General features: G+C 39.6%; 1 protein-coding gene across 1 annotated transcript in view; it reads left to right on the forward strand.

Annotated features, from left to right (window-relative positions):
• ldlrad3 (low density lipoprotein receptor class A domain containing 3) overlaps nucleotides 1-22,993 on the forward strand; it is a 41,035-nt gene extending 18,042 nt beyond the window's left edge. Inside the window, exons 4-6 of the mRNA XM_043234518.1 lie at nucleotides 2,658-2,792; nucleotides 18,500-18,884; nucleotides 19,995-22,993. Of these exons, the coding sequence (XP_043090453.1) occupies nucleotides 2,658-2,792; nucleotides 18,500-18,884; nucleotides 19,995-20,172 (698 nt within the window). The 3' untranslated portion in view covers nucleotides 20,173-22,993. The remainder of the gene's footprint in view (nucleotides 1-2,657; nucleotides 2,793-18,499; nucleotides 18,885-19,994) is intronic.
• The last annotated feature ends 708 nt before the right edge of the window (nucleotides 22,994-23,701 follow it).

Here is a 23,701-nt window from a genome sequence, read left to right on the forward strand (position 1 = left end):
TATTTAAGTTTTCTTTATTTTGTAAGGAGTTTGTAGGGAGGGGGTGCCTTTTTATTTTAATTACTTTTTCTCCTGGTTTTGGGGTTAGTTAAGGAGTTAGGGTAGTTAATTTGTCATTCTTTTCTTTTTTCTTTTGGTTAAGGTATAGGTAAGTTAGCTTTAATTCTTATTTAGATTATTTTTGTTTGTTATGTTGGCCTTTGGCCTCCTCCTGAAGTTTATACTCCTTTTACTTTGTTCCTTATGCTTTGAATAATAAAAAAAAAGAGCTTAAACTCATTGTTTACTCTGGTGCTATTTGGACTACAGACAAGAGGTCTTGGTGCCTTCCCTCTCCCATTCTAGTTATTTGCTGAGCCTAGTTCCCCTGGACTAGAAACTGGCTAGCATGTAACAAATTGACAAATTTTAGCTGCTCTCCCAGCCTGGTTTAAGGTGGTCAACAGGCTGGATTTAGAGGAATTTTGTCAACATTTCCAAGCTAGGTTTCTCATGCTGGTTTTAGCTGGTCATCTCCCAGCTAAGACAACTAACAGACAACTACCAGCAACTAACAGTCTAGCCTGGTTTTAGCTCTTTTTTTCAGCAGGGTAAGATTGTTAATGTTTTAGTAAGATCTCATTAAGAGTAAGTCTCGTTAGTAAGTCTCTTCTGTTCTTGAAGCCTGCATTTATTTGAAAAATGTTATTATTTACATAATGGTTTTCCATTTAAATGCATTTCTAACTTTAAAACTTTAGAATGTAGGCTGTAACGTTACAAAAGGTTTTTTTTTCAGATTATTGCTGATCTTGGATCATTCTATTCATCAAAGAATCCTCAAGAAATGTACTAAACTGTTTTAAATATTGATACAGAATTATTTCTGAAGGATCATGTGACACTGAAGACTAGAGTAAACATGCTAAAACTTCAGCTTTGATCACAGTGATCAGTTACATTTTAAAATCTATTAGCATAGACAGATTGACAGAATATTCCAAAGTGTCTGTGAGTCAAACTCAGCAAATTTACTTCTGAATTGACTGCAAAAGTTTTCATCCTGTAACAATTTAGGGCTAAATCGCCATCTAGTGGCACGAGAAGGCAGAGGGATCAAATATAATCTGCACAAATCTGAAGATATATCGGCATCAAGAACAGCTGGAGATAAAGAAAAGATAATACAGTCAATTCACAATTAGGATTTCTGATTAGAAGAAAAGAGAGATTTAGCAGAAGGATTTTATAAACCTATGAGGATGAGATTACGGATTGCAAAAGTTTGTCAGAACAAAAACGTTTTGGGTATGGTCCAGATTTATCTAAGATATGCAACATTATAGAATATGTATCTGCACCCAATACAATTTCAATTTTTAGTATCCAAAGATGAGTGATAAATCTTGTACTATTTTACTCAATTCGAGGTAAAAGAATTGGACTCTTTGTTCAGAGGAAAGTAAAATTTAGTCTACCACAATTTACTTTTCAATCTGAAAATAAAGTCAATAACAAACTGTATACTCATGTCTCATAATTTTATTTTTTAAGCCAATTCAAAAAATATTACATTTGATTCACTTGTAATCATGATCACTTGATGGTTTCAGCATCTATATCGTAGAAAATGTTTTTGCAGAAAGCTTTGCACAATGGTCAGTTCCTGACAGTATGAAGTTTTAAGACAAATTAAAAATTGAGATTTGAAAAGCTCATCAACCCAGGCCAGTGATTTAGAAGACTTACAGGGTAAAGCATGTTAGACAGTTACAATCAGTTTAGTTTAAAAAGGAACAGTGAGCATTTTACTTTTACTTTTACATTGGCAGCAATTCAGCAATACACAGTTGTTTTGCATTTAGTTTGTTTGAGTTTTCCTTACATAGCCTTGTTGAAAAAAGAACCAAATTTATACCTCTTCTTTTTGCGGTGATTGGAGAGAAATCTGGAAAGAAAGACAGCACTGCTCCATCAGGTGTTTTCAATGGGGCTTTGAGTCTGGTGGCTTGCAGATTGACCTCCCTGTCCGCGTACCGCAACAATTTAATGAGGAAAACCACGATTTAGCGCAGTCTGAGGAGAGCCTTGTGTACACGCGATGCGCTCGTTCCACTTCAGTCTCTTTGCCCGCCAGAGATGAGAGCAGTCTTTTAAAAAAGCCCACCAGATCATCCTTTTCGGCACCTTCAGGCACTCCAAACAGATGAAAATTGGTGCGTCAACAGTGCAAACAGTGTCCGTCATGTCGTCCACCATAACGGTTGTGGTCGGTGGCTTAGGTGGCTTAATCCGATGTCAAAAACTCCTGCTTTTTCCGATTGCGTGCCATCTAAGAAAGAAATATCAATAAATAGAACTTAATATAAAAGTAAAAATCTGCACAAAAGGGCTAGGTGTAAATAGCTCTACTCTAGTGCATGTCACTTGACTTTTCATTTAATTAAATTATTTGGTTTATTAAAAGGCACCAGATTACAGAGAATGGCAAATATTCCGACACCCATGAATTCTTTATATTTGATTGGTCAATCACAATGTTGTTCCAGGCTCAAAAAGGATGTTGATCCAGGAACATGTCGCACTTGGTAAAATCAGGCTTTGCCACTTTTTATCTGTCATATTTGATTGAAACAATAAAAATAAAAATACTGTGAATCTCTCTTCCCGCTCTACAGCTGCTAATCCTCTGGTGTGTTCATCTGCACGGTTTCACTGTGACAATGGACGGTGTGTGGATCGCAGCTTTCTATGCAATGGACAGGATAACTGTCAAGATAACAGCGATGAAAAAAACTGCCTTACGACAGCAGGTACACTACCCATACACATTTGCACACAACTGGTTAAATGCATGTTTTGAATGCATTTTAAAATTACTTCACTTCTATTGTATTTCCAGTGTTAAATCTCAATGTGCATTAGATGTTTCTGTAACCAGGGGTCCAAAGCTCAGTTCCCAAGAAATGCATGATCCGAAGAGTTTGTCTTGATAAACACATGAGATCCTGAAAACTTGATTGGACCATATAAGACTCCTTAAAGACCCCATGAGATTACTCCAGACCTCATTAGATCTATTCAGACTCCTAAATGTATACTTTCAGTGCTGATAAGTTAGGATAAATGTGTTCATTGACCAAATAACTGAATATTTTCATTCCATAAAAAGTAAAAAGCCTATTAGATATCTAAACTGCTTTAGACATAAGTATTTACCAACCTCTGTTTGCTGTTGGTATTTCTAGCATGTTAAGTGTTGCTTTAGTGTCCTGGTGTCTAGAACCCTCATTGGCTGATGTGCCTCTCTCACCAAACCTGTCCTCTCTGCCCTTACTAAAAAGTTGTATACTTCAAGTTTTTTTTTAATAAGTATACTGGAGTAAGACTAAAAGTGGACTGAATTGGCCCATGTAAGTATATACGAGATTGCTTTTAAGTATACTTTAAGTATAACAGCAGTAAACTTTGAGTACAAACAATGAAGGACATTTTTTTAATTACCATTATGGTGGTCAGTATTTGGTTTAGTTGGGATCTGAATCAGTGATCACATGTTGTTTGTGTTTTAACATTAACATAATTTGATCAGAGTCCGAAATGTAATCATAATAGTATGTTTTTTAACAGCCCCAAAAGACTAAAAATAAATAAAAAAATCGAATCATCCTATCAAAACTCATTCATGACTTCCGTGATCCATTGCGGCATTGCTGTTTGTCACCATTGTTGAGATTCATACACTGACTCCTGATGTCTCTGTGTCTAAAAGAAGACCCTCCCCTTACATTTTTTGTTTAGTTGAAAAATTATAAAAAAAAAAAAAAAAAAAAAAAGATTATACTGAAAACTCCAGCTCTTCTGATGTAGAATCAAACATAAACTCAAAGATTCATCTCTAAATGAGTTCAGGGAATCATGATAAACAATCTAAACAACAAAAATGTGAATTTGTGAGTTTATGTCATGTGCTGTTACGCTAAGCCAGAAGAGGGAGCTCTTACTGTGATCGCTTCCTCTGCTGCTACTTCCTGTTTGACTATAAATTCTGAAGCAGGCCTTTCACTGGCATATAGCATTGTAGTAAGCCTGGTTTGTTCTTGCTTTGTTTTTTCTCTGTTGAATTTCTCTGCATTTGACCCTGCCTTTCTTTGGTTTTTTTATTGTTTCCTGCCTGCTTGTTTTTGGGATTTTGGCCTCTGATATACCTTTTTGACATCTTCCTGCTTTGATCATGCCTTCATTGAATAAAAGCCTGCGAATGGACCCACACGCCTCAGACCCCTCATTCATATTAATAGCGTGGTTTATTTTTTTATATATGCTTAATTTTTTACATGCTATTTAACAAATTTTTTATGGTACATTGAAAGCATTTCATTTACTTAATAATAATTAATTTTAATGTGTTGAATTAATTAATAATATTGTTTGTAATATTTAGAAACAATTTAGAAACAAAGTAAATGTAGTGAATAATTTTTAACAGTGTGTGTGTTTTTGGAAATTCAGTACAGAAGATGTGTACCAGTGCCCTCTGCCATATAACAACGAAAACATGGATTCTAGGAGCACAAATATAGCTTAAATATACTTTTTCCATATATGTCAAGTATACCTAAAAGTAATTGTAAGTATATTTCTGAGAAGTACATAAAATGTAGACTGAAAGTATACTTTCCTATTTTGTCTTTAAAAAAAGTATACTAATAGTACACTTAATAATAATTTTCTTTTTCGTAATGGTGGCTTAATGGTTAGAGAGTTGACCTTTTAACCCAAAAAAGTCCTATCTAGAAATTGGTTATGTTCTGGGAATGTTTTCAACAACAAGTTTTTGCAGTTCCCAGAAAGGTAGGAAAAAAGGATAAATACTGTAGACTAGTTGATATCTGCTAGTGCCAATTTGATGTATGGATTTGACCTTTGCCCTCCCCCACAAGGCCCACCCACGTAGCTCCCCGCCCCCCTATTGTGACCACCCGATAATGATGTCCAGATGTTGGAATCTGGACATGTGGAATTCCGGGGACAGAAATATGTTGTTTGTACAAGTGTTTGTACATGTGACAGGACATAAATGAAGCTCGAGAGACAGGAGAAGCTTTAATGGTTGGTTCCCACATCCGGGGCGGGGGTTTGCACATCCGTGGGTTGTGCTCTAAGGCTCGCTTGCATTTTTGGTTAATCTCAATCTTTATAGGTGATTTTACTAAATGAGAAAGATGATCAACATCATAATAAATAAAAAATGTTAACAGATCACGAGAACATATCGCAATATGCTAGTGTGTACCCGCAATATAACAGCATGACTGTATAAAAAAATTATTTTCATGGTTTTAAATAAAAATCGTAATAATCTGCTATATTTTTAAAAAATAACATTTTCATTGCATTTTCTCTCTCTTTCTCTCAATTTAATTCACAATTATTTGTATAACAAAAAGAAGTTTCTACATTATATTTAGTACCCTTTATTATTCATATTAATATTTACATTATATTTATGCATTTTATTTAGTATCAACCCAAACGCACCCATCACAGTTAACTTTATAAATTTGTATTTTTTTTTATAAACATTATTTATTATTTTAAAAAGCTGTTTTTTTCATGGGTAAAATTTTTTGGTCAGTCATTTAAAGTATTAATATCTGGTTTGTGGGTGCACTTCATATAGGCTTAATGATGGTACACACTGTACTCCTTTCTATGACACACCCACAAACAAATCTGCATACATCCATTTTTAATAGCTGGCGACCAAGAAACACTGCACAAAAATGTATTATGCAAATGTTTTACATTTTTCAGTTTATTTAACTTCTGTATCTGTAACAAACTCTAACCTACTGTGACACGGGTGAAGAAACACACGGCAAGAGAGAGCTCAAAACAAATGGCCCGGAGGGTGGATTTATTGTTATCAACCACAGTATTGGCGAAATACGGGTGATGACGGGTTTCCGAGGGCAGGTGCATGGTGTGGTAGTGGTTTCTGGTTCTCATGTGCAGGGGTAGAGTAAAATGGATCAGAGCCGTGGTGTGGTGGCCGATCATGCACACGCTGCTGTCTGCGAATAAAAAGACAAAGGAGAACAGACGTTACTGCTTGGTCGTTGCGGAGTTCATACTCGCCCTTCTGGGGCACCTTGTGGCTTTTTAAAGCCAAGGGGGAATGGCTTGCAGCTGTGAGCGATCGGCCGGTGATGAGTGGATCCAGGTGCTCCGTGTCTGTTGCCAGGGCGACGCTGATGGTTGTTCGGGACGCTCGTCACACTCCCCCCCCTAAGTGTCGTCCTGGTCCTGTAATGATATGAGACAGTAGGGGAGAAACAGGGGGTGGGTGGGGAGTGATCCCTGACAGACCTGCGAAAGCTGCCCAGATCCGAGAGGCCGTCAGCATTGGCGTTCGCCGCTCCAGCTCGGTGACGCACAACGAAGTGGAAGTCCTGGAGTGCCAGAAACCAGCGAGTTACCCTGGGGTTGGTTTCTTTGGCCCGGGCCATTCACTGTAGTGGAGCGTGGTCGGTGACCAGCGTGAACTTGCGGCCGAGAAGGTAGTATCGCAGCTCCAGGACTGCCCACTTGCCCACCAAGGCCTCCTTTTCCACTGCAGCATAATTTTTCTCGAGAGAAGGCCCCTTCCGACTTGGAAACCCAGGTACTTGGCTTCAGAGAGTGCCAGGTGACATTTACGGGTGGCGTAGTCAACTATGACTAGAATGTGTTCGTAAACCCGAGCGGACTTTGGCAGCGGCCCCACCAGATCCATCCTGATGCGCTCAAAGGGTACCCCTATGATGGGCAGTGTTATAAGCGGACTGGGGGGAGGTGTCCGTGGCGTGGTGAGTTGGCAGGTCGGGCACGCCTGGCAGAACAGCTTCACATTGGCCTCCAGGCCAGACCAGTGGAACCTATCACGGATCTGCTCACAGGTGTTCTGTACGCCGAGATGTCCTGTCATTGGGTGTGTGTGTGCCAGCTCGAGAATGGCCTCAGTCTTCGAGCGTGGTACTACTAGTAGAAGTTTCTCCTCCCCCCTTCGCTGGGCGACGCAGTACAGCAGGCCGTTCTTGACAACGAAATGCGGGAGAGGATGGGGCCCAGGCCGCACTTCCTGGTCTTCGATTTAACACACTTGCGGCCAACAGTGCTTCAAACTATCGTCTTCCTTCTGAGCTTTTGCAAATGAGCGTCCCCCGGTAACCTGCTGAAACACATCATAGAAAAGGTTAGGGTTTTGGGAGGTTGCCTCACCATCTCTCCCGCTGTCAGAGGCCAGGAGCGTTGGCTGCGTCTGTCCTTTCGCTGGCTTCCTTCGTCGGCGGTCCCCCCCCCCCATGTTTGGCCGTCTGGGAAGTGGCCGCGAGCAGCTGGTTGAACCCCGCCCAGTCTTGGCCAAGTAGGACGGGAACCGGCAGATCTTTCAGCACGCCAACCTCTATGGGCCAAGGTCCTGAGGCGGCCGTTAGGTTGACTCGTCTTGCCAGTACTTGTTGTGTGTCGCCGTGCCCACAGATAATGGGGATGAAGCACCTCGACTCGGGACGGTTGGACAGGATGTCGGCTCGTACTAGCGTGATGCTGCTACCGGAGTTGAGGAGGGCCTTGAACGGTTTCCCGTTGATCCATACTAACGTTTTCGGGGCTCCTCGGGGAGGTTTGTGATAGATGATACAACCAGCCATCCAGGAGCGTGGATGACCCCCGGCGTTGCCGGGTCTTCCGTAGGCATAGGCTCGTCGATGTTAGAGGGGACCGCTGGCCTGTGTACTGTTCTTGGGGTACCCTCTAGCGCGTGTCGCTCCTGGACCACCCGCCGGGGAAACGGCAACGCTCACTCTCCAGTCTCTCAATGTTGGACAGCATCCGCCAGCTCCACTGCTTCTACCACCTCCGAAACTGTCGTGGGGTTTCTCATCTGGACTGCCTGCCGATGAGACGGGGGCAGGGCTTGGAGAAAGCGATCCACGACTACCCGCTCAGCTACCTGTACAGCCGATGGAGTCCCCTCTAGTAACCAGTGGTGTGCTAGATGGGTAAGTTCGGCTGCTTGGGCTCGTGGTGGTGTGCGGGGGTTATATTCCCAGGAGTGGAACTGCTGGGCAGCAGATATGGGAGAAAGCCCCAGGTGTGAAAGAATTTCCCATCGTAGCGTGCCATAATTCTCCGCCTCTTCCCTTGGAAGCGAATAATACGCGCGCTGGGTATCTCCCGTCAGTAGCGGTATTAGAATCCGCGCCCACTCGTCTGGGGGCCATCCTTCCGTGGTTGCCGTGGCTTCAAACATTTGGACGTAAGCCTCGATGTCGTCACTGGCTGACATCAAAGGGTGCGTGGGTCCGGCAGTGGAACATGCTGGGCAGCGGCGGTCCGGAGGGCAGCGAGCTCCCGCTTGGTCTTGCCCTGTCGATTTGCCAGGTGCTCGAAGATCTGTTGCTGCCGGATACTGACTTCTGTGAGAGCCTTCAACAGTTCCTCCACGGTGGGGGATGAGCGCTCCGCCCGCTGGTGAACTGTGAGGGGGGGATAAAAAAACAAAACAAAAAAGAAATCAAAACTTGTAGGTGACCACCGAGATCACCGAGATCGGTGTTTGCTTCACTAATTTGCCCGCATTCTCCACCACGGTGAAGAAACACACGGCAAGAGAGAGCTCAAAACAAATGCCCCAAAGGGTGGATTTATTGTTATCAACCACAGTAATGGCGAAATACGGGTGATGACGGGTCTCCAAGGGCAGGTGCGTGGTGTGGCAGTGGTTTCTGGTTCTCTCATGCAGGGGTAGAGTGAAGTGGATCAGAGCCGTTGGGTGGTGGCCGATCATTCACACGCTGCTGTCTGCAAATAAAAAGACAAAGGAGAACAGACGTTACTGATTGGTCGTTGCGGAGTTCATACTTGCCGTTCTGGGTTACCTCGTGGCTTTTTAAAGCCAAGGGGGAATGGCTTGCAGCTGTGAGCGATCGGCCGGTGATGAGTGGACCCAGGTGCTCCGTGTCTGTTGCCAGGGCGACGCTGACGGTTGTTCGGGACGCTTTTCACACTACATCTTTTAAAACGGATTAACATAGATTTGGTCATATATCTTAGGGCCCTAACATACACCCGGCGCAATGTGCAGCACAAGTGTGTTTGCTAGGTTTAGTTCAGGCGCGTTGTCAGGGCGTTCCTATTTATATAGTTGCTAGGAACTAAAAAATTGACTGTGCCATAGACCAACTCAAACCTGGTATAAAGTCTAAAGTCAATGGTGCAGTATGCTTTTGTTGTTATTTAAAGAGCAGGTTAGTATAAAATGCACCACTGGTTGTGTTGACTTTGCTTATTACACACAGGGATGAGCAGCAGCGCACATGTCAAATATTAAAAACTAAAGGATTACAGTGTAAAAGAATATTTTTGTGAATATATATATATATATATATATATATATATATATATAAATGTAAAGATAGACAGTCATTGCGTGTATCAGCCTATTCCTACTTCTTGATGGATGAAATTGGCTAATTAATTAATCAATTGTGCCAATACACAGACCGTTTTCCTGTCGTTAAAATGGCAAAAGTGGATTTGGACACACCCTGAGTGCACCTGCACCAGTCGCTGTAGACTTTGCCTTTAAATTGTTTAAATAAGGCCCTTATTGCTTTAGCAAAAGTAAATAGTTTTGATTTAGATGTCCCAATCTTTCTCAAACACACAGTGATTCTATCCAACATATGTTTAATGTTTTATTTTCTTGGTATTTGTATAAAAAACTTTAATAAAAACTCCCTTTGATCCGCTGTTTAACAGTTAATACATCGTTTCAACCCTCCCCACACTATTCCAAAAACATAAATTCATAAATTCTTTTCAATCACTGGGGTGGATAAACAGATGTCCAAACACCTGGCATCTTGGATGGGTGGTGGTGTACATGAAAAGGTGTCCAGACCAAATGTCCAAACAGGTGCCCAGTAATGGGACTGGAAGAAGGGGTGGGGGATGGAATTTAATAGATAATAAATTAACTATGATGGCATGTAGTGGTCAGTAATCTCTCTTGTTTTTAAAATAAAGACGATCACTCTGAAAAATGGTTTGAAACTATCTTTAACATATGACATATCTTGACTCATTTTGCTATTATGACATACGTAGTTTATTACCATATTCTTTAAATAAAGACAATGTTAAATAAACATTGAATAGATTATTAAAAATGTATGATAAAAGATTTGCCTTGCTTTAGTAGCATGATTGTTAATATAATGTGTTTTATAAGTTTAGTTAAACTTGAGGTTGATAGCCAAACAGCTTGAAGAGGGTAAATCCCGTTGAAGCCTGTGAAACCTCCTGGATGCCGAACAGCACATAGAGGATCATGAGGTCCCAGTCTATCCGATCTTCGGCAGCTACGCACCGCGACATCTGCTTTAGGGTCTTGTTGAATCGTTCAACGAGACCGTCCGTTTGTGGGTGGTACACTCTTTTCCGGAGCTGCTTCACCCCCAGCAGCTGGTAGTGGTCAGCCATTAGCAGGGACATGAAGGAGGTTCCCTGATCGGTCAATATCTCCCTGGGGATGCTGACTCGGCTGAACAGCAGGAACAACTCGTGGGCGATGGATTTGGCCATGGCTTTACGCAGCGGGACCGCTTCAGGGTACCGGGGGGCGTAGTCGACAACCATCAGGATGTGTTGGTATCCCCGGGCAGACTTTGGCAGCACCCAATGCGCTCAAAGGGCACCTCAATGATGAGCAGTGGTATTTGCAGACTGGGGGGAGGAGCTCTCGGTGACAGGCACTGGCAGGTTGTACAGGCTTGGCAAAAGCACTTGACTCCTGCCTCCAGGCCAGGCCAGTGAAAGGGGTCTCTGATTCGTTGAATAGTGTTTGCGGCACCCAGGTGCCCTGCAATCGGGTGAGAGTAGGCCAGCTCCAGCACAGTCTCCGTCTTGCAGCGTGGAATTACTAGTAATTTTTTTCTCCTCCCCCCTTCACTGTACAAAACAGTAAAGCAGGCCATTTTCCACAATGAAATGCAGGAGAGGATGGGACCCAGGCCGTACGTCCTGGCCCTCCAGGACTCTCACTTGAGGCCAACAGTGTTTCAGGCTGTCATCTTCCTTTTTGGCCCGGGCAAATGAGCCCCTTTCTGTCATCTGTTACGGGTTAGGACTTTGGGAAGGGGACTCACCATCTCTTCAGCTGTCTGTGGCCAGCAAAGCAAAGCCATTTGACGGCGTAGTCCTCAAGCTGGCCTCAGTCTTTGGTGGCTCCTAGATTTGGCCTAGATTTACTTAGTTCTTACTTAGAACCATAACTCTTGCTGACTTGATCTTAAGCCATTTGACACCTGTGGACCAGTGAGGTAGGGATGGACTATTGGATGGGAAGGCCTATGAGGAAAATCTTCACCCAGGGTTTGCTCTCGAGGCCTGTTGCATTCAGTTCTGGGCTCTTCACTGGTCCGTGTGTGCTAGTCTGTCCCTGTAGGTGATTTTCAAATGTTATTGTGCAACATCATCTTCCTCCAATGAAACATGATTCATAGCAAACATCATAACTCATAGAGGATTGGTGAGTGATTAGAGTGTGCTGTAGCATAACTTTTAATGTTGTGAGTGTACTGTAAAAAAAAAAAAAAACTTAAAACAACGGACATATTCTGACAGTAACAGCCTTTTTTCATTACAGCAGTAAAATCAAATAAAAATCTATGCATTCTGGATAGTTTTTTTTTTTCAAGAGAGTAGCCTTCTGCAGTCCTGTGAACTAACATTCTTCAGAGTCGACACTCAGAGACTGTTTCAAATCAGACACTCAACCTCATTCACTATTCCCTACATGAGGTTACTAATATAGTCCACCTGACAGAGAGAATGAACACTTATGAATGAATTCAGCCAGTGATGAACAGCTGCTGTTAATAAACAGAAACGCTGAAGAAAACATCAAGAAAATAATCTGACTTCAACTGACTTGAATGATTAAACAACTCCACAGACAACACCAGCTTCATGCATTACCATCTGACTTTATTCCTGTCATATATCTACAAGATAAGTTAATGTTAAAAAGTCCAGGTTCAAGAGTACAACTAAAGCTAACATTGATCTCTATCATAGTAGTGCCCAAAAATAACAAGAATATCAATAACAATAACAAAACTTAATTCGCCATAAGCATTTCTGCAGATGTCTGACAAAAAAAAAAAGTCTGGTTAGTAATGTGTGAAGCTAGTGATGCTTTATTTTAGTTTATTTCATCTGTTCATTTTTTAAATTATATGCGTCTGAGTTAATAATGCCATATGAATGATACTGTTTTAAACTGTAACACTTTTAGGTGTTAAAAGTAATGCTTTAATAGAATATGGTATAACATCGGTGACAGTGGACATCCCTGTCTTGTACCTCTATGCAAATGAAAATATGGAGACATAGTTTTGATTTGGGAAAATTCTTGCACACGGACTGAAGTAAAGCAATTTAATTTAATTTAATAGAAATTTTATCTTGGAGATAACTTTATTCGAACATAGCAAATAGATAAGGCCACTTAATCTGATCAAACGCTTTCGCGGCGTCTAATGACAGAATGGCTAGGTCATGTTGCAAGCTTCTACAAGAGTAGATAATGTTAAAGAGACGTCTAAAATTGGAAAAAGAGCTACGTTTGGTATAAAGCCATTTTGATCTGGGTGGACCAGATTACTAATAACTATGCTCAGCCTTTGTGCCAGAATTTTTGTCAGGATTTTTTGATCCGAATTTAAAAGTGAGATTGGCCTATAGGAACCCAGCTCCACTAGCTGGGTCCCTTCCTTTCTTTGGGATTACAGTAATAATAGCCTCATTTAGAGAGGGCGGCAAAATCTGATCTATAAATGCTTGTCTATAAACCCTAGTTAAATAGGGTGACAGTAATTTATTACAGGCTTTATAAAACTCATTGCAGAATAAATCTGGTCCTGAAGTTTTACTATTTTTTAGAGAGCTTATCGTATCTGATACTTCCTCAAGAGTAATTTCTGTACCCAATTTTTCAATTTGTTATAGATCTAATGTTGAAAGGTTCTGTTGATCTAAAAACTGAGCCATGGCTATATGATCTATAAGTCCTTTCGATGAATACAGCTGTTCATAAAACAACTGAAACCTATTATATATGTCCATGGGGGAAGTAAGAAGTCCTTCTGGGTCTGACTTAATTTTATTTATTGATCGTTCAGATGCTATTTTGCAGAGTTGTTGAGCTAAACGTTTGTGAGGCTTATCACCGAATTCGAAATACTTTTGTTTTACATATTGAAATGATTTTGAAACTTTAGCGCAAAGAATTTTGTTTAACTTATATTTAAGTGCACAGATTTTTTTTTTGATTTTTCAATATAAATGTTTAGCATTTTCCATATTGAATTTGCAAATTTGAGTTTCCAACACATCCAATTCAGCCCTACTACTTTTCCTCTGAAATGCTTGATTTGAAATAACACTAGCTCTCATGTACACTTGTTGTTTTAAATGATTAATAAAAGCTTTATTTGTAGTAACTGAGGATTAAGCCTCCAGGTTCTATGTGGTTTCTCCAAATTATCTATTTTAATAGAGAAACTCACTGGGCTGTGGTCAGAAATAATGATATTATGGTATTTAGCTGCACAGACCTGGGATAAAAGTTTACCATCCAGAATGAAGTAATCTATTTGTGTATATATTTACATTTACATTTACATTGCAGTCTAACATGGTAAGTACGTTTCAAATGAGTCTCTTGAAGAAACATAATATCTGAAGACTGCGATTTTAAATGAGACATTATTTTCGCTCTTTTAACAGGTTCATTCAGACCGTTTACATTCCAAGTGGAGAAACTTAAAGACATACTTTTTAGACATACAGCGTATTAGACATACAAATAAATTACAAGAGTAATAATGTTGTTCCGACGAGTATCTTACCTACCAACCATGAAAATATTTAGCACTATTCACTCCCCCGGAAAAAAGCAATCCTTACTTTGGCTTTAAAATCAGCATCTCTTTCCCAAGTAGCTAATGTGTCTGAGAGTTCTGTTAGACCAAGTTAGATCTAGAAATTACTTTTCTGTACTCCGCTAAAAGGCCATTAAACCATGTGCGAATGAGTGGTCCTTTATAATCCAATACCTTCTCTGGAGTGTCAGCTATTCCACTATATGCTGCAGCTGACTGACAAAACCTTTCAGTGTACACACTTAAAGTTTTATCTTTCTTCTACAACTTTTACAACTTTATATAACTAGTGACCTTTGACCAATCCATTTTTGGTCCAACGATGTTCCTTAGAATTTTCAAAACACCTTCTCTCAAATTACCTTTACTGGCATGTTGTAGTTCATAAGTAACAGCATAAGTAACTCGAAACTGTTAAATTCAGGTTCAGTTAGAATTTTTAACATCAGCTGTCTGACTTCTCGTAACAACATGTCATAGAGACTCATTTTGCTAATCAATGCACTTCTAAATTCTGAAAAATGTGTGCGTGCTGAAGTTAAATTTAGAGATAATCTTTCTATATCTTTAGGTCATAATATTTTTGCAATTCTTTGTACCTGGACAACAGAAGAGTTTGGAGAAAGACTTTCAATTCCATTAACTCCTGAGATTGTCTACTAGCACCACATACCTTCAATGAATCTACAGGCACATCAGTTGATTGGATGGCTACATCTTTTTCAAAAAAAGCTCTCAAATCAGGATAATTGTTATCAGCCTGATATTGTTGCGGTTCTTCGACAAAGCGGATATTCTAGCTTTTTGTCTGAGTTAAGCTTAAAAACAAAATTGTGATTTTTAACAGCCATCAATTCAAAGCATTATGATTTCTTATTAACATCTTATAGATGGGTGTAATGCAAGCTATCATAAAAGCATTAAAATGCGCCCTTAGAAGTTAATAAAGAAAAAACTATGTTGGCATTAGAGGAAGCGCCTTAGCATGGTTCAAATCATATGTATCTGACTGCTATCAGTTTGTAGCAGTAAATGAGGAGGTATCATGTCGCTCACAAGTGCAATATGGAGTACCACAAAGGCTCAGTGCTAGGGCTGTTACTTTTCAACCTATGCATGTTACTTCTGGAAGATATTATCAGGAGAAATGGTGTTAGCTTTCACTACTATGCTGAAAAATTGAGAATCTAACAGAATGCATAGTAGATATAAAAAACGGATGATGAGTAACTTCTTAATGCTAAATTATGAAAAAAATGGAGGTGCTAATAATTGGACCTAAAAACCCCACATATAATAATCTAGAACACAGTCTAACATTTGATGGCTGCTCTGTTAATTCTTCATCATCAGTTAGGAACCTAGGTGTGCTGTTTGACAGCAATCTTTCCTTCGAAAACCATGTTTCCAGCATCTGTAAAACTGCGTTTTTCCATCTTAAAAATATATCCAAATTACAACCTATGCTTTCAGCGTCTAATGAATGAAATGTAAATTCATGCATTTATGACCTCTAGGTTAGATTATTGCTTTATTGGGTGGTTGTTCTGCACGCTTAATAAACAAACTTTAGCTAGTCCAAAATGCAGCAGCTAGAGTCCTTACTAGAACTAGGAAGTATGACCACATTAATCTGGTTCTGTCAACACTGCACTTGTTCCCTATCAAACATCAGATATATTTTAAAATCTTATTAATTACCTATAAAGCCCTGAATGGTTTAGCTCCTCAATACTTATCACTTATCACATTAAAGTCCTGCACGTCCACTGCATTCTCAAAACTCTGGCCATTTGATAATACCTAGAATATCAAAATTGACTGTGGACGGCAGATCTTTTTCCTATCTAGCACCCAAACTCTGGAACAATCTCCCTAATTCTATTCAGGAAGCAGACATACTCTATCAGTTTACATCTAGATCAGGGGTGTCAAACTCAATTCCTGGAGGGCCGGAGCCCTGCAGAGTTTAGATGCAACCCTAATTAAACACACCTGATCCAGCTAATCAAGTACTTCAAACATACATAGTATATGTGTTTTAGCAGGGTTGAATCTAAACTCTGCAGGGCTCCGGCCCTCCAGGAATTGAGTTTGACACCCCTGATCTAGATTAAAGACATATCTTTTTAATCTAGCCTACACACAGCACACTAATACACTTTTATTATTCAAATCCATCAAAGGATTGTTAGGCTGATTGAAAACGAGACTTGGGTCCAGACCAGGCTGACCGCACTGCCAGAATGCAACAGGGCCCGAAACGTCTTCCCATTCACTTTCACTTTAGCTTCGGGTGCTCCGACTGGTGGTTTGCTGTGTATAATACAGCCTGACTGCCATATCTGCGCTGGCAGCTCGAGGTACTCAGTGGGCATGGGCTTGTCGCGTGGAGAGGGAGCCGCTGGCCTGATTAGCAGTCGCTGGGTGCCCTCTGGCGTGTGTTACTCCTGGACCACCCTCTGGTTGAATTGTGACACCCACTCCCCAGGCTCCCGCTGTTGGCCCGCATCCGGCAGCTTAGGCTCCACTAGTTCCAGGGTTGTGGTGGGAATCCTCATGCACATGGCTTGCTGATGGGAACGTGGGAGAGCCCGCAGGAACCAGTCAACCACCACGTGCTGCACGAGTCGGGTGAGCTTGGTGGCTTGGGCACGGGCTGGTAGGTGGGACTTGTACTCGCAGTCGTGGAAGTGGCATGCAGATTGGGGACAGCCCCAGCTGGGCTAAGATCTCCCACTTCTCGTCCCCATATCTGTCTGCCGACTCGAGCAGGAGGGAGAAGTATTCCCGCTGAGATTCACTTGACAGAAGGGGTGCCAAGACCAGCGCCCACTAATTGGGATGCCATCCTTCAGCGGTCACGGTTGTCTAAAACATTTTGAGATCATCATGGGCAGTCATTTTTGGCATCAGCTTGGTAGCTACAACACGAGGGTCTGTGGAATGTGCTGGGCATAGTGATTAGACGATACTCAGCAACTTGCTCAAAACGTGAGCTGATCTAAATAATCGGGATAAGTTAACCAAGGTGGGGGAGCTAATCACTTAGCAAAGGAACTATCAAGGGCAAAGGCAAGAACGAACAAACAAGGCTATACTAACTACAATGCTACATGTGGGTGAAAGGCCTGCTTCAGAATTTATAATCCCCAAACAGGAAGTAGCCACAGAGGAAGCGATCACTGTTCAATCAGTCGTAAGAGCTCCCTCTGCTGGCTTGGCATAACATAGGAGCAACTCCTGGTTCTCGACAAAACAAAAAACAAAACATTTCTGTAATAGGAGGGTGGTGGATAAGAGGTGGAACGGTGGGCCAGGTCCATTTGAGGATACAGGGGCTTGAGGCAGAGCGGGCAGAGCTGAGATCCTCCAGGGTAGAGCGGGCAAGTCGGACGCCCACCAAATCACATTCACCAGATCCCTATTATAAATAGCTAATTCTTAACTTTACCTAACTTTTAACTAACTTCAGCAGATGTGTGTTGTAAAAAGTTTCAGTAGGTTGCACATCATTTTGACCGGAGAAGAATCTCTCTCGAGAAGCACTCACAGGTGCATACCATAAATGGGTTCTAATGTACATACTTTGATCAGTGAAGTTTAGCTTGAACTTTTGGGAAAAAGTTCACCAGGGCCAGACGACCCACTAATCGCAGGTGCATGTTATAAAAACAAGCATGTTGTTTTGATCACTTTACTTTTTAGCTAACACCCCACAAAAGTTTGAAATTGCCAGACCCGTCAAAAACTAAAATGCAAATGCAATGCGTTCCTCCGAAAAACACATTTACATGTTTTACGATAGAGCTTTGAAATATAGTATGATGATATGGCAAACATTTTGATGCACTAATCACTTTTTCCAAAAAAAAACACTTGGATGGAAACCTGGTTATGGTCACACAACTGCCCTGTTGCACAGACTCTAATGCCAAAATCGAACTAATCACATATCGACAGCCCTCACATTCTTATTGTCCTTGCTTAAAGCTGAACATCTCTGCCTTGACCACATGTAAAATGCGGTATCCCTCATAGCCACAAGAGTGATGTGTCACTATACATGTGATGTGAAGTGCTAACAACAAGAGCTGGAGAAGTCATACTCACTGATGAATTATTCACTTATCACTGTTGTTTGATGAACTTGATGAAAAAACATAGCAAATAAAAAATTAAGCAGAGAAACAAAAAAAAAAAACAATAATAGCCGCAAAATAAAAAGGTGCTAATGCTAGGCTAATGCACTGCACTTGCTGTTTTTAGATTAAAAGCGAACGATCAACAATCAAATTAGTCAGATTATTTTGGTAGATAATATCAGAAATATGGAAGGAATAAAGCCTCTTAGCATGGCAGACAGGAACAATCAAGAAACAGGGAAGTCACGTTTTGTCTCTTAATTGACCAGATGTCTTGTCAATGGCAGTTAAAGAGTAAAAAAAACTAACAAAAATTAACCCAGTAATATAAGTGATAAGAACATTCCTAAAAAAAAATAATTCTCTTTTCTTTCTTCTCAGAATCCCCTGGACAGGACTTTGTGACACTGGACTATCGACTACGCTATTACCCCAGTATCACATATGCAGTTATCGGCAGTGCCATCATCTTTGTCCTAGTAGTGGCATTGCTGGCCCTTGTCCTGCACCATCAGAGAAAGCGAAGTGTCTTGTTACCACAGGAGGTCTACAGAGGTGCCTGCCACCAACCACTCCTGCTCTCCCGGCTTGTCATACTGGACAGAGGACATGCCCATCCTGGAAGCCATGACCTTTCACCCCAGTGTTCCTCTTCAACAGAGGCTTTCAGCTCAGTGCATAGTCTCCAGTTCCTCTCTTTTTCTCAATATCAAAGAACTGCGATAGACTTGCCACCATCATACTCACAGGCTGTACTGGATGTGGGGTATGCTTGCAAATGCAAATGCTAAAAATAGTGGACTAATGTGATTTTTATTTATTTATTTTTTATGGCCGATGCAAATATCTTAGAGAGTATGGTGGCCAATAGCTAATATAAAGCTGAAATATAAAATATCTTTATATAATTTAAAGTTAAATAACAAATGCTGTAGAGATGGGCGGATGAGTTCAAATATGAATATCTGAATACTTTTCTTCAAATAAATTATCTGCCTGGCATCCGCACCTATATTTTTTTCTGATGTAGATATGGAATCATATTTTGTATTGTAGTAGCTACTTTTAAAGGAATAGTTAAAAACATGAATAGCAAACAAGTAAACACAATATATACTCTAACCAAGAGTTTAATTTAAAATATTGTAACTAAATACTGAATGTAGCTGGATTGTCTATAAAAGAAAATATTATAGCGTTTGCCTTTTTTATTAATAATGCTGGCTGCGCCAGTTACAGCTTCATCCCAGGAAAGGTTTACAAATTTGAGGTCTTCGTTGAACATCCCTCGCCACATGGTCTTGGGATATCCTTGTTTCCTTTTCCTTTATTGCAGGTTCCAAAGTATGGCCACAAACCTGCAAAGGTTTCCTGAGCCTTTAAATTGTCTCTCAGTCTGGATCAGTCTGGTTCATTTTCCTACAAAACTTGTCACCTGCCTACACTGCCAAAGGTACCAAAAGCTGGTTCAATGACCATGGTGTTACTGTCCAATCAATACATCACTTGTATTTAAGTAGTGCTTTTAACAATACAGATTGTATCAAAGCACTGAAGAGTATCAAATAGGAGAATAGAGTAACAGTAATATATAGTGTAGAGATTAAATACTTTTTTTTGTGTATATATATATAAAATTCAAAAATATAAAAGGCAAACACTATAATATTTTTTTTTTCATTTACAGTTTACTTTATTTATTTTAACAGCAGTCTGTAGCATCTATCCTGACAGACTGATAGATAGATAAATTGATTAGATATAATTCACAATGGTCCTGGCCTTCAGCTTTTACCAGATAATAAGTAATTTACTTTATCCTTCAGCCATATATTTAGTGTTTAAAGATTATTATTATTTTTATTTTTTTTTACAGACGACCCGCATGGTTTGATCTCCCACCTCCTCCTTACCCTCCAGAGACTACTACAGCTCAGTCTGAAAGAGAACCACCTGTATATGAGGACCCAGAGTCAGCCAGAGCTGTATTATTTCAAACCTGGATCAACAACACCAACACTGACACTAGTTGTGACAATAGACTAGAGTCTTAACAGACACCACTGTGAATTCAGAAGATATGGACTATGTGTACATAAACTCTATACAGAGTGTTCAAAAATAAAAGCATTTATGACGATGACCATGGTTTTATTATAGCAACCATGTTCTTTTGGTTCAAGTCAAATCCCAATTAATCAAAGATTTAAAGTTAATGAGATAATTAAGTGACTAATTGTGCTGATGATTGTGCGTTAATAATGAACACCTGCTGTTAACAATCAACATCACTGAAGAAAAGAGAAAAACAAGATGATTGAGCACTTGAAGTGATCTCTTGCGTATTGACTGACATTCAGCTGATGCTGAACTGATGAAAAAAAAAATTAAGCAGTTACACCACAATACTTTGCTATTGAATAACTGTTACTAAAGTGAACATGCAAAAAATAATTTGACTAGCTCATGATGAGTAACTCATCGCATAAAAACAACTAACAGATGCTTGGGTTTATTACTACGACTTACAAACAGAGTGAATTACAAACCAGAACCTTACAAAAACCTCAAAAGTTTATAATGACTTAATTACTGACTTCGAGTTATCACGATCTTCACTTTAGAATACTGATCCAAAAAACAGCAATTCCTTTAGAAGGATATAATAACCAATGTTGGAGGTAACACATTTCAAGTAACTAGTAAAGTAATGCATTACTTTTTAATTTACAAGAAAATATCTTACTTATAGTTACTATAGTTACAAAATATCTGAGTTACTTTTTCCATTTTTTTCCTGGCATGTCTTCTGTCCCCATGTTGGAAGAAATCTAGACTAAATGTTCTAGACTAAATGTCAACATGCATTAATTGTAACTTTTAAAAGTAACTTTCCCCAGCACTGATAGTAACATCTGAATAATTACTATTCAATACTTTATAAAACCCACAAAAGCTTGCAGTGATTTTTAGTTTATCATAATCTTCACTTTAGAAAACTGATCCAAACAATTAGTAATTCTCTCTGAAGTATTTGGTAAGACTTGAGTCATTACTAGTGGGTTACCATGACCTTCACTTTAGAATTAATTAAACATTATGTATTATTCATATTACTTAAGAACCCGTATACTGTAATTCTTCGTAGTTCTTGGGGAGCTATGGAAAAATAATTCATTACTGATTAGCTAATAGTGAACTACCACATTCAAACTAAGTACTATCACTAACTAATTCATTAATCAGAGTTTAGTTAGTTAGTAGTACTTACTAGAGTGCTTCTCTATCTTGTGTTACTGGTATGTTCTAATGTAGTTCTTCACCAATGATGAAACCGTATTCTAAAGTGTTATCAATGTTTTTCTGTAAAACACCATATGCTATAGAGAGACACAGAGAAGTCAATGCTCAAGAGCCCAGTGAAAACAAACATCAATCTCCATTATGGCATCATTTTAACCAATAAAATATCAAGATCTGATCCTCTGTAACTCTCAATAACAGCAGGTGTTCATCACTAATTTACAATCATCATTTAAATACTCAATTAAGGATCTTATTACTATAATAAAACCATGGTTAATTTTCATAAGAACATGTAGATTTTGTAGATTTGTACAGTTGGGTTCCTTTCTGTATTACTCTTATCATATCCAGTATAGATGGGGCTAATCCAAAATTAGCTTTTTTTGCTACTTTTGCAAATGTATAATTGATACTCTTGACTGCAGAATTGACTTTACCTAAAAGGTAAAGATATCAAACCTCATTCTTGTGAGTAGCAGTTTCATGGATGTGCTTAATCGTTTTCGAGATTTACAAAAACTGTGGGGACAGTTGTTTTAATATTTGATTATCACAGGTTTACATAGAGGTCAGTTTTTATATACCCTGTGAGTTTGATGTAAATTGGGAATGCAGAATGCCTGTGTCCATGTATTAATGTTTATAAATATGAGGAAGTTTATGAAAGAGCTAAGTAACTGCTGGTTCCAGAGGTGGAAAATTCAGAGGATAAAGAGCAAAAGTGCTTCCATATTTTTGTTTTACTAACTCAGCAGCTGAGGAGGACCGAGTAATTCCTAATAAGACACAAGTCCTCAGAGAGTTAAAGGTATGAAATATAAGTTGCTAATTTAATAATGTGCATTAGTGATGATGAACACCTGCTATTATTGAGAATTACAGAGGATCAGAGGTTGATGTTTTATTGGTTAAAATGATGCCACCATCACAGAGACCAGTGTTTGGAGACCAGGTGGACTCTTGACCCATAACTCCTGTGTTGGATCTTTCTCTATAGCAGAGAGATCAGTTTTTTATTTGGTAACATAAGCATCATGATCTCACCTTGGTTTATTGATACGTTTAGGTTTTGCATAATCAACCCTGTTGCAAACTACAGTGAGCAAGGAAAGAAATGCACAAGAGCCCAACTAAAGCAAACACTGATCGCGGTGATGGAGGCAATGTCTTCTTTCTTTTTCCTTTTTTCTTTCCAGTTGATTGCATCCAAGTCCTTTGGCTTTGTGTTTCTCTTTTCTTCAGTGATGTTGATTGTTAACAGCAGGTGTTTATCACTAATGCGTAACCATAATTTTTTTTGTCACTTAATTATCTCATTAACTTTAACTCTTTGCGGAATTGAGATTTGCTTGTGACTTGAAAGGTGACTTTGTTCCTCTGGTAAAATCAGACTGCGGAGTTCATTGCTGAAATAAAAATGCGGCAGGACTTTTACTTTTTGTCCTCTGGATTTCCAGCTCTGCTATCTTCAGTCTCTGCTCAAGAGTGTTGCACAGATTTGATTTCTCTCACCCTGTCTTTTTACACTTTTTACCCTGATCATTATAGGTTAATAAAAGTGCCTACATATGGCTGCTTTATTTTTTTATTAAAAAATGTATTGTTAAAGGACATGGCACCAGTACAACAAATCTTTTAATATCAATAAACTAGTAGTTTACCCCAAACAACATGAACCACACTAGTAACATTTGCAAACGTAATTCAAAATACATCATTTGTAACAATTTGTAAACATTGCAATCCATTTTAAACTCACTAACATCCATTTAAACATTTGCAGGAGTTAAAAATGCTTATATTTGTTACGTCCACACATAAAAGGAAGAAGCAGTCATTAGTTGAGAATGTTTATTTATAGTCACAAGGTGAGTAACGTGTTGAAGCAGGGATAACTTCAGAAGAAGGCAGTAGGTAAGTTCACTTTCCTTGAACCAAGCTTGAGTTTCATCCGTAGGTAATCACACAGATTTCCAGACGACGAGGAATTAGAAGAACGCAGGAGACAAGCTAGGGTAAGCGTGTCCATATAACGCTGATACCAGCTGATGAGGAAGTGACTGAGGTGAGTATAAGTAGTGTGAACGTGATCGCTGGTACTGGTGATGGAGATTAGTATTTTTGGGAGGGTTCATGGGTGTAATGAGTCTCTGTTCGGGTGGTGACATGTCATGGTAACTGGGACTAAGGGAACGTGCCGTAGGTGTGACAATATTATTAGATATTTTGCTTAATTACTGTACTTAAGTATTCTGTACTTGACTCAAGAACATTTTT

The sequence above is a fragment of the Puntigrus tetrazona genome, unplaced genomic scaffold (genome assembly GCF_018831695.1).
Source record: "Puntigrus tetrazona isolate hp1 unplaced genomic scaffold, ASM1883169v1 S000001140, whole genome shotgun sequence".
Classification (NCBI taxonomy): domain Eukaryota; kingdom Metazoa; phylum Chordata; class Actinopteri; order Cypriniformes; family Cyprinidae; genus Puntigrus; species Puntigrus tetrazona.